The sequence below is a fragment of the Triticum aestivum genome, chromosome 4D, assembly GCF_018294505.1.
Source record: "Triticum aestivum cultivar Chinese Spring chromosome 4D, IWGSC CS RefSeq v2.1, whole genome shotgun sequence".
Lineage (NCBI taxonomy): Eukaryota > Viridiplantae > Streptophyta > Magnoliopsida > Poales > Poaceae > Triticum > Triticum aestivum.
In genome coordinates this window covers 500,441,779-500,454,205 of record NC_057805.1, presented here as the reverse complement: position 1 = coordinate 500,454,205, position 12,427 = coordinate 500,441,779, and the positions used below count along the sequence as shown (strand labels likewise).

Genomic DNA, 12,427 nt, shown 5'->3' with positions numbered 1-12,427 from the left:
CTTCGGGGATGGAGATCACAAGCACAAGATGATGATGGCCATATCATATCACTTATATTGATTGCATGTGATGTTAATCCTTTATGCATCTTATCTTGCTTTGATTGACGGTAGCATTATAAGATGATCTCTCACTAAAATTTCAAGATAAAAGTGTTCTCCCTGAGTATGCACCGTTGCAAAAGTTCTTCGTGCTGAGACACCACGTGATGATCGGGTGTGATAAGCTCTACGTTCAAATACAACGGGTGCAAAACAGTTGCACACGCGGAATACTCAGGTTAAACTTGACGAGCCTAGCATATGTACAGATATGGCCTCGGAACACAGAGACCGAAAGGTCGAGCGTGAATCATATAGTAGATATGATCAACATAGTGATGTTCACCATTGAAACTACTCCATCTCACGTGATGATCGGACATGGTTTAGTTGCTTTGGATCACGTAATCACTTAGATGATTAGAGGGATGTCTATCTAAGTGGGAGTTCTTAAGTAATATGATTAATTGAACTTAAATTTATCATGAACTTAGTCCTGATAGTATTTTGCAAATTATGTTGTAGATCAATAGCTCGCGTTGTTGCTTCCCTGTGTTTATTTTGATATGTTCCTAGAGAAAATTATGTTGAAAGATGTTAGTAGCAAAGATGCGGATTGGATCCGTGATCTGAGGATTATCCTCATTGCTGCACAGAAAAATTATGTCCTTGATGCACCGCTAGGTGACAGACCTATTGCAGGAGCAGATGCAGACGTTATGAACGTTTGGCTAGCTCAATATGATGACTACTTGATAGTTTAGTGCACCATGCTTAACGGCTTAGAATCGGGACTTCAAAGACGTTTTGAACGTCATGGACCATATGAGATGTTCCAGGAGTTGAAGTTAATATTTCAAGCAAATACCCGAGTTGAGAGATATGAAGTCTCCAACAAGTTCTATAGCTAAAAGATGGAGGAGAATCGCTCAACTAGTGAGCATGTGCTCAGATTGTCTGGGTACTACAATCGCTTGAATCAAGTGGGAGTTTATCTTCCAGATAAAATAGTGATTGACAGAATTCTCTAGTCACCATCACCAAGTTAGTAGAACTTCGTGATGAACTATAGTATGCAAGGGATGACGAAAGTAATTCCCGAGCTCTTCGTGATGCTGAAATCGACGAAGGTAGAAATAAAAAAAAACATCAAGTGTTGATGGTTGACGAGACCACTTCAAGTGTTGATGGTTGACGAGACCACTTCAAGTGTTGATGGTTGACGAGACCACTAGTCTCAAGAAAAGGGCAAAGGGAAGAAGGGGAACTTCAAAAAGAACAGCAAGCAAGTTGCTACTCAAGTGAAGAAGCCCAAGTCTGTACCTAAGCCTGAGACTAAGTGCTTCTACTGCAAAGGGACTAGTCAACTGGAAGCGGAACTACCCCAACTATTTGGTGGATAAGAAGGATGGCAAAGTGAACAAAGGTATATTGGATATACATGTTATTGATGTGTACTTTACTAGTGTTTATAGCAACCCCTCGGTATTTGATACTGGTTCAGTTGCTAAGAGTAGTAACTCGAAACGGGAGTTGCAGAATAAACAAAGACTAGTAAAAGGCGAGGTGACGATGTTTGTTGGAAGTAGTTCCAAGATTGATATGATCATCATCGCACACTCCTTGTACTTTCGGGATTAATGTTGAAACTAAATAAGTGTTATTTGGTGTTTGCGTTGAGCATTAATATGATTTGATCATGTTTATTGCAATACGGTTATTCATTTAAGTTAGAGAACAATTATTGTTCTGTTTACATGAATAAAAACCTTTTATGGTCATACACACCAACAAAAATGGTTTGTTGGATCTCGATCGTAGTGATACACATATTCATAATATTGAAGCCAAAAGATGCAAAGTTAATAATGATAGTGCAACTTATTTGTGGCACTGCTGTTTAGGTCATATTGGTGTAAAGCGCATGAAGAAACTCCATACTGATGGATTTGGAATCACTTGATTATGAATCACTTGATGCTTGCGAACCGTGCCTCACGGGCAAGATGACTAAAACGCCGTTCTCCGGAACTATGGAGAGAGCAACAGATTTGTTGGAAATCATACATACAGATGTATGTGGTCCGATGAATATTGAGGCTCGTGGCGGATATCGTTATTTTCTCACCTTCACAGATGATTTGAGCAGATATGGGTATATCTACTTAATGAAACATAAGTCTGAAACATTTGAAAAGTTCATATAATTTCAGAGTGAAGCGAAAAATCATCGTAACAAGAAAATGAAGTTTCTACGATTTGATCGTGGAGAAGAGTATTTTAGTTATGAGTTTGGCCTTCAGTTAAAACAATGTGAAATAGTTTCACTACTCACGCCACCTGGAACACCACAGCATAATGGTGTGTCCGAACGTCATAACCGTACTTTATTGGATATAGTGCAATCTATGATGTCTCTTACCAATTTACCACTATCGTTTTGGGGTTATGCATTAGAGACAGCTACATTCACGTTAAATAGGGCACCATCAAAATCCGTTGAGACGACGCCTTATGAACTGTGGTTTGGCAAGAAACCAAAGTTGTCGTTTCTTAAAGTTTGGGGTTGCGATGCTTATGTGAAAAAGTTTCATCCTGATAAGCTCAAACCCAAATCGGAGAAATGTGTCTTCATAGGATACCCAAAGGAGACAGTTGGGTACACCTTCTATCACAGATCCGAAGGCAAGACATTCGTTGCTTAGTATGGATCCTTTCTAGAGAAGGAGTTTCTCTCGAAAGAAGTGAGTGGGAGGAAAGTAGAACTTGATGAGGTAACTGTACCTGCTCCCTTATTGGAAAGTAGTTCATCACAGAAATCTGTTCCTGTTACTCCTACACCAATTAGTGAGGAAGTTAATGATGACGATCATGGAACTTCAGATCAAGTTATTACTGAACCTCGTAGGTCAACCAGAGTAAGATCCGCACCAGAGTGGTACGGTAATCCTGTTCTGGAGGTTATGTTACTAGACCATGACGAACCTACGAACTATGAAGAAGCGATGGTGAGCCCAGATTCCGCAAAATGGCTTGAGGCCATGAAATCTGAGATGAGATCCATGTATGAAGAACAAAGTATGGACTTTGATTGACTTGCCCAATGATCGGCGAGCCATTGAGATTAAATGGATTTTCAAGAGGAAGACGGATGCTGATAGTAGTGTCACAATCTACAAAGCTAGAATTGTCGCAAAAAGGTTTTCGACAAGTTCAAGATGTTGACTACGATGAGAGTTTCTCACTCGTATCTATGCTTAAGTCTGTCCGAATCATGTTAGCAATTGCCGCATTTTATGAAATCTGGCAAATGGATAAACAAAACTGCATTCCTTAATGGATTTATTAAAGAAGAGTTGTATATGATGCAACCAGAAGGTTTTGTCAATCCTAAAGGTGCTAACAAAATATGCAAGCTCCAGCGATCCATCTATGGACTGGTGCAAGCATCTCGGAGTTGGAATATACACTTTGATAAGTTGATCAAAGGATATAGTGTTATACAGACTTGCGGTGAAGCCTGTATTTACAAGAAAGTGAGTGGGAGCACTACAGCATTTCTGATAAGTATATGTGAATGACATATTGTTGATCGGAAATAATGTAGAATTATTCTGCAAAGCATAAAGGAGTGTTTGAAAGGAGTTTTTCAAAGAAAGACCTCGGTGAAGCTGCTTACATATTGAGCATCAAGATCTATAGAGATAGATGAAGACGCTTGATAAGTTTTTCAATGAGTACATACCTTAACAAGATTTTGAAGTAGTTCAAAATAGAACAGTCAAAGAAAGAGTTCTTGCCTGTGTTACAAGGTGTGAAATTGAGTAAAGACTCAAAGCCCGACCACGGCAGAAGATAGAAAGAGAATGAAAGTCATTCCCTATGCCTTGGCCATAGGTTCTATAAAGTATGCCATGCTGTGTACCAGATCTATTGTATACCCTACACTGATTTTGGCAAGGGAGTACAATAGTGATCTAGGAGTAGATCACTGGACAGCGGTCAAAATTATCCTTAGTGGAATAAGGATATGTTTCTCGATTATGGAAGTGACAAAAGGTTCGTCGTAAAGGGTTACGTCGATGCAAGTTTTGACACTAAATCTAGATGACTCTAAGTCTCGGTCTAGATACATATTGAAAGTGGGAGCAATTAGCTAGAGTAGCTCCGTGCAGAGCATTGTAGACATAGAAATTTGCAAAATACTTACGGATCTGAATGTGACAGACCCGTTGACTAAAATTATCTCACAATCAAAACATGATCACACCTTAGTACTCTTTGGGTGTTAATCACATAGCGATGTGAACTAGATTATTGACTCTAGTAAACCCTTTGAGTGTTGGTCACATAGAGATGTGAACTATGGGTGTTAATCACATGGTGATGTGAATTATTGATGTTAAATCACATGGCGATGTGAACTAGATTATTGACTCTAGTGCAAGTGGGAGACTGAAGGAAATATGCCCTAGAGGCAATAATAAAGTATTATATATTTCCTTATATCATGATAAATGTTTATTATTCATGCTAGAATTGTATTAACCGGAAACATAATACATGTGTGAATACATAGACAAACAGAGTGTCACTAGTATGCCTCTACTTGACTAGCTCGTTAATCAAAGATGGTTATGTTTCCTAGCCATAGACATGAGTTGTCATTTGATTAACGGGATCACCTCATTAGGAGAATGACGTGATTGACTTGACCCATTCCGTTAGCTTAGCACCCGATCGTTTAGTATGTTGCTATTGCTTTCTTCATGACTTATACATGTTCCTATGACTATGAGATTATGCAACTCCCGTTTACCGGAGGAACACTTTGTGTGCTACCAAACGTCACAACGTAACTGGGTGATTATAAAGGTGCTCTACAGGTGTCTCCAAAGGTACTTGTTGGGTTGGCGTATTTCGAGATTAGGATTTGTCACTCCGATTGTCGGAGAGGTATCTCTGGGCCCACTCGGTAATGCACATCACTATAAGCCTTGCAAGCATTGTGACTAATGAGTTAGTTGCGGGATGATGTATTACGGAACGAGTAAAGAGACTTGCCGGTAACGAGATTGAACTAGGTATCGAGATACCGACGATCGAATCTCGGGCAAGTAACATACCGATGACAAAGGGAACAACGTATGTTGTTATGCGGTCTGACCGATAAAGATCTTCGTAGAATATGTGGGAGCCAATATGGGCATCCAGGTCCCGCTATTGGTTATTGACCGGAGAGGTGTCTCGGTCATGTCTACATAGTTCTCGAACCCAAAGGGTCCGCACGCTTAAAGTTACGATGACAGTTTTATTATGAGTTTATGTATGTTGATGTACCGAAGGAGTTCGGAGTCCCGGATGAGATCGGGGACATGACGAGGAGTCTCGAAATGGTCGAGACGTAAAGATCGATATATTGGACGACTATATTCGGACTTCGGAAAGGTTCCGAGTGATTCGGGTATTTTTCGGAGTACCGGAGAGTTACGGGAATACGTATTGGGCCTTATTGGGCCATACGGGAAAGAAGGAAAAGGGCCTCAAGGGTGGCCGCACCCCTCCCCTTGGTCTGGTCCGAATTGGACTAGGGAAGGGGGGCGCCCCCTTCCTTCCTTCTCTTTTTCCCTTCCTCTTTTCCTATTCCATATGGGAGGTGGAATCCTACTAGGACTAGGGAGTCCTAGTAGGACTCCACACTTGGTGCGCCCCCTCCTAGGGCCGGCCTCCTCCTCCCTTGCTCCTTTATATACGGGGGCAGGGGCACCCCATGGACACACTTGATATACGATATTTTAGCCGTGTGCGGTGCCCCCCTCCACCAGATTACACCTCGATAATACCGTCGCGGAGCTTAGGCGAAGCCCTGCGTCGGTGGAACATCATCATCGTCATCACGCCGTCGTGCTGACGAAACTCTCCCTCAACACTCGGCTGGATCGGAGTTCGAGGGACGTCATCGAGCTGAACGTGTGTAGAACTCGGAGGTGCCGTACGTTCGGTACTTGATCGGTCGGATCGTGAAGACGTACGACTACATCAACCGCGTTGTGATAACGCTTCCGCTGTCGGTCTACGAGGGTACGTGGACAACACTCTCCCCTCTCGTTGCTATGCATCACCATGATCTTGCGTGTGCGTAGGAATTTTTTTGAAATTACTACGTTCCCCAACACTGGGAGACTACACAGACTGCACAAAGGACCACTTTTCTTCTTTGTAAAATCTTTTGGCCTACCATTATTTGTAACGTCGGGGCCACCCTTCGACCGCCCCTTCTTAGGTGCACCCTTCGTCGAAACTTTCTGAGGATCACCAATACCAGGCTCAACTTGTTGTGCCTGACTTGCCTCCTTCTTAAGCATAGCATACCTTCTACTTCCTATAAGTTCCTCCTCTGAAATCTTTTTCTGTGCTATTATGTTGTCCAGACACTTCATCAACTCGTCGAACAAGAAGGGATCATTTGCTGCAACATGAGCAGCTTCTGCGGTTTTAATGGTTATTGCACTATACCGTTCTCTCTCCAATGGCCCAGACCAACCCCATCCAAACATATCACTCTTCCGCTGCAGAGGCAACCCATCTCTCGCATGTTTGGACAACCGATGCAGGACACAAAATTTTGGTATTTCAGTTAAGTTCAGATGATGGAGAACAAACAGAATGTGTTTGCATGGCAGCCCTTTCCGAACCATCCTAAGACAACTGCATGTAATAGTTTCTTCTGAGTTACCTGGTTCATAAACAATATTTTACCTGAACTTGTGGTTATCCTTCCATGTCACCATGAATGTCTGACGCCCAATTCCCACGAGCGTCTCAAATATCTCCAGCTGACCCATCTTATGCAAATCATCTTGGAGGATGTAGAAATTAGCAGGTGTGAATACTTTGGCGGCATGCTCCTCAAGGGCCTTATATTCAGTAACCGACGGTGGTTCCTTCTGGAATGCCTCGCAGTCATCGTACGCCTCGTTCTCACGCAGGCGAACTATACAGTTCTCATAATGCACCACCAAATCAACAATTGTCATACCGTAGTCCAGGTGAAGGTGAAGGCAGGAGTTGAGGCTTTCACTCCTCTGGTTACTTCGCATACCAAGGAAAAAACCATCGGAAAGATATGAAGCTGCCCAAAGTCTCCTCTTCCTATACATCCTGTCAAGCCACTCTTCAGTTCTATCCGTATTCCACTTATCATAGAAAGCTTTCCATCTCTGCTCAAAGTTCGCTTGAGAGGTGGCATAGTACAGGAGCGATCTGAACTCATCCAGTGACTTGTAATGCAGGTGCCTCTGCATATTTTTCTCGATATGCCAGGAGCAAAGATGATGGAAAACATCTGAAAGGACAGTCCGAAAAGCCCGGATCATTGCAGCGTCACCGTCTGTGATTATTGACTTTGGCTTCACCTGACAGTTTGCCTTCATAAATGTCTGCAGTAGCCACACGTATGTCCCTTCCGTCTCGTCAGCAATGATGGCACAACCAAACACTATGGTGCAACGGTGGTTGTTAACTCCGACAAAGGGGACGAACGGCATACCGTATCTATTCATCTTATACGTGCTATCAAACACGACAACATCTCCGTAGTCCTGATAGTCCCTCCGCGACTGTGCATCGCACCAGAACATACTCTTCAGTCGCCCTTCCTTGTCACGCACATACTCAAAAAAAACTTAGGGTCCTTTTCCTTCCTGCTCCTCATAATGCCAACTGCCGTCTCTGCATCACCCTTTGCAATGAGCTTCATTTTTTCTCTGCAACAAAGATTGTAAATGTCCCTCCTGATAAGCCCGCACTTATCATACGAACCGTATCTGCTGATGAAGTTGTCCATTATAATATGCTTTCTTATCTCGGCCGCTTCCATCGCCAATATCTCGGCCCTCTGGCCATCTCCAATCCGTCTGTGTGACCACAAAAAACAAACCTCGTCGGGCCGAGCCATCGCGTGGTTGTGATCATCCACGAATGATGCGACGAACCAAACGTCACGTTCTCTGTCCAGCTTCACCACCATATGTGCACCGCAGTCGCAACGAGTCTCCGGTCTAAGCCTGCGCTTGCGGCCCTCCATGGTTATGAACTTGCTCTGCCTTCTCCCTGCCCTGGAGCAAAGAAACCGCCGGTACCGTATCATTCCCGAAGCACCTCGTTTCACCTTCTGTTTCCTGATGCTAAACCCGTGCTCTCTGGCGTGATTGTTGTAGAATATGTATGCATCCCCTTGCGACCGAAAGGTCATAGCCATGACCTTCCAATGTGTCTCAAGCATCTTCTGCTGCCTTTGAGCCTCCTCAATATCGATATCTCCCTCATCGTGATCAACGCTAGGACCATCTGACTCCTCCTACAACATTCATTTGAAAATATATATGTCAATTACTATCATTCAAATCATAGTATTGATCGATGTACAACATCTATCAACTAACCTGGCTCAAGTTATCTGCAAATGATTCCTGCCAACTATGTTGCACATTGTCAACATCCACATCTTCTTGCAAATTTGTACACAAAGATATATAGTTAGCCATGCCATACTTTGCAAATTCAAAAATAAAATTAAAATATATGCCACTTACGTTTTCACTATTTGCGCCATGTTCATTATTATGAAAATCATCCGGAGGTAAGATATCATATGACGAGACGGAATCATTGTCGCTGTTGTCATCATCTTCGTTCAAATTTTCGTTATCAGTCTTAGTCACCTTATCAGTATCATTCTCGTCCCTCCCGAATGCGGATTCTTTCTCCATGTCAACACGCCTAACTCACAGAACTGCAAAACATTTGAAGTGTTGATTACAACAAGGACAAAAACTCATGTTGGTTTGCAAAAAAAGAGAAAGACGTGTAATCCATGAACCCAGCAGCTACCATGAATTTTTTCTTAATGCAATGGTTCAAACAACACTTTTTAGTGTTGTGTGAAACAACTAGTTGAGGTTGCCCAGCGGTGTGTGCATATTGTATGATGTCGTCATGAAAAAAATATAGCGTTCTTTAAATTAAGCCTGCCCTCCACTTACATCCTAGATTCGCCACTTAACTAGCCCTAACTTCCATCCATCATGCCCGCTAGGTTTAGATGACAAACCTTGCCCCGCGGTGTAGGCGTCGCCGGCGTTCGACGACGGCAGCTGTCCCCGCCTTGAATCTAGCAGCCGGCGACGTGCACGACGAGCCACCGGCCGGATGTTTGGCAGGATCCGCGACGGGGGGTGGGGAGAGTGGTGCGGAGGCGGCGTGGCACGTCGGGCCCTTCACGTCCGGGCGGTGGATGATGACGGTGAGATGCGGCGACGCACACCGTTGGGACGGCGACGGCGGCGTCTGACGGAGTCGGACGGCGGCGGCGGACAGGGTCGGAGGGCGGCGATCCGCGGCGGCGGCGATCGGATGGGGCGGGCGAGTAGACGGGGCGGGCGGGCGAGTACACGGGCCTTCACGTCCGGGCGGTGGACGATGACGGTGAGATGCGGCGACGCACGCTGTTGGGACGGCGACGGCAGCGTCGGACGGGCTCGGACGGCGGCGTCGGACGGGGTCGGAGGGCGGCGATCCGCGGCGGCGGCGATCGGATGGGCCGGGCGAGTAGACGGGGTGGGCGGGCGAGTAGATCGTGCTGGCAGTTTGTTTGTGTTTTTTTTGCATGCACGCGGTCTACGTACGTCATCCACAACTGTATAATATGAGGTGGGCATACCCTTCTTTCGTATGCCCATTCTGCCCTTCTACGTTTTGTTGGGGGGGTCTACGGAAGCAAGCCCAAAAAAATATTTTAAGTTTCCGCAGCAACGCACGGGGAAATCATCTAGTTTATAGGAAGTGCACATCAAGATAAACTTATTTCTCACGCAGCTGCGTATGACACTAGCAGCAGTGAAGACTGACAACAGACTGATAGGAAAAGCACAAGGCAAGGCAGCAGTGTAGCATCAGCAGCAAATACATGCATTACACATAGACTGCTCAGCTCCTTCCTTCCTCCTGTCCCCTAAGACTGATGGAGTTCGCGCCGCTCGCACTGGTTCTTGCGCCGCTATTTCGTTGCGCCAACATCTGCACTCCAGCAACAGCAAACCAAAGCTTGTTAACAAGTCTTTGTGCATGGATTCAGAGGATACAGTAGTATCCTCTCCTGCTTTGCACACCAAATAGCCTTGTGAGTAGTCTTTGTATTGATAATTGATTGAACTCGCATGCCAGGTTCTGTTCCAAGACTTAATTTCCTGTTTGCAAGTAACTCACATAACCTATTCTGATGTCCCCATTTTGTCTGTCATTTCAGTAGTAAGCCTGCAATGCAAACAGGCTTACTACTGATACAATTCTCAGAGAAAGTGAAAACGCAACCCACTTGTTGCCGATTCTTGTGTAGCCAGAACATCTGTTGACTTCGGCTATGTTCACATCACAGGACAGTTCGTCCAAGTATAGTTCCACACAATCAAGGTTTAAACCACAGTAGCACATCTAGCTTAATGCTGAATTTAAAAAATGTACTAGCCGCTGTGAAAATATCAAAGACAGCCACATGCACTGTGAAGTAGCCAACGAGTTTTTCATTCTATCTATTTTACCTATCATTTACCAAGATATAGGAACTAACACATTCAGGACCATTGTCTCAAGAGTCAATATGCAACTACATCATCGAACTATCTCTAGTGCTTACGAATAGCCAATCGAAATGAAAAGTACTTACCTTACACCATTACGTAGGAGGATTTTTTGTTAAGGAATCAGTGATGATTGCTTATGTGTAGTTAGATCATCCAGAGTGAACTAAGATCATGCTATGCTAAAGCCACGAGCTGTTGAATTAGTTGAAATGGCCGAAAACAGAGCCATTTTCCTGATGGCGCAAGGGTGCAACAGGAACCAGAAACTTGATTCTTGGCTACAAAAGTTGATTAGAAACATCAACAGAGCCATTTAGGTGTACCTTCTTGGATTTTGTATTCTCCAAAGCATCTGTGAGTAGTTTCTCCAGTTTCTCTAGCTCACTAGCATCTGCGTCATCAGCATTGTTTTGAAGAGACCTTCAGGATTGCACATAATCAGCATTGAGCTAGACATATTAAATAACATACTAGGATATATATGTTGTGAAAGGTGTCTGAGGGCTACCAGGAAGCAATCTCTTTAAGCCTTGACTGTATATTTGAAGGATCTCCATCCTGGTACAGGACCAACATATCATGTCAGAGATATGTGGGTATATAGACAATCTTGCTTGAAAAGTGTATATAAATAGTTATACAATTTGGTTATCCTGGATACAGAATGGTGTAATTACAACCTAGACCTGGATTATAGAGAACATAGATGACTTGTTCAGATAAGCCAGTGCTAGTACATTATGAAAATGATCATCCTTGCATTCGTTTTGCTGGTCATGTGCATAGGCAACATAATCCATGATTACAAGCGTACACTTCATCATGCGTAGTGCATTTCCATGGTAAATTCAGAAATATAGACCAATTAAATCTGCAGAATGATACTACGTACTTGGCAGCTTCCACTCCTAAACTAGCTCTAAGGTGTATGCAATAAGAAAAGCTATATATAGAGAGATAAATTTACACTGTTGGTGCTTGCACCGCCTTCATTCAGGTTCTTTCCGGCTCCTCCAAATGCCTGATAGCGGTCGTATGTATCTTCTATGCTGAAAACAAATGGATACCGTTAACGTTTGGAAATGGTACATTCAAAGATTTACGCGGGCTTGACTGACAATTTCATACACAGTTCTATCTAAATACAGTGAGAAAAATGTACTCCCTCCAATCCATATTAATTGTTGCTTATTTACTACTCCCTTTGTGGAGAAGTATAAGAGCGTGATCTAAACGCTCTTATATTTCTTGACTGAGGAAGTAGTGCAAATATAGCAACAGATTTGTCACAGGCAATTGTCTACTGTATATAACAATGATTGGAGCGGAGATATACATAGGTAAATAAATAAATAAACAAAGCACACCCTGCATATACCTGGAGGAGGCGTACTCGTAGAGCCTGCCGGCGGGGGAGAAGACGAGCAACGCGACCTCGGCGTCGCAGAGGAGGCCGAGCTCGAAGGCCTTCTTGAAGAGGCCCGAGCGGCGCTTGGAGAAGCGCACCTGCCGGCTCGTCCGGTCCTCGATACGCCGCAGCTCAACCGGCCCGCGCCGCGCTATCCCTCGCCTCGCCTCCTCCTCCTCGGGCTGCCGCTCGCTCGCTGGCGTACGTCTCTCGATGATTGGATGGAGAGGGGAGCGGGCGAAAATGAGCGAGAGGGACGGGACGGGTCCCTCCATGACGTTGACGAACCACCAAGCAGCAAATATCTGCGTGAGCCCCTCCAATGGGCCGAGAGTGG

General features: G+C 44.2%; 1 protein-coding gene across 1 annotated transcript; it reads right to left on the bottom strand.

Moving 5' to 3' along the window:
• Positions 1–9,812: 9,812 nt before the first annotated feature.
• Positions 9,813–12,427, bottom strand: LOC123099036 (MADS-box transcription factor 51). Its single transcript, XM_044521146.1, has 5 exons — positions 12,061–12,427; positions 11,650–11,731; positions 11,191–11,240; positions 11,006–11,102; positions 9,813–10,119 (listed from the first exon to the last, which is right to left on the bottom strand). The coding sequence occupies exons 1-5, from the start codon at positions 12,363–12,365 to the stop codon at positions 10,030–10,032; spliced, it is 624 nt and encodes a 207-aa protein (XP_044377081.1). The 5' UTR covers positions 12,366–12,427; the 3' UTR covers positions 9,813–10,029.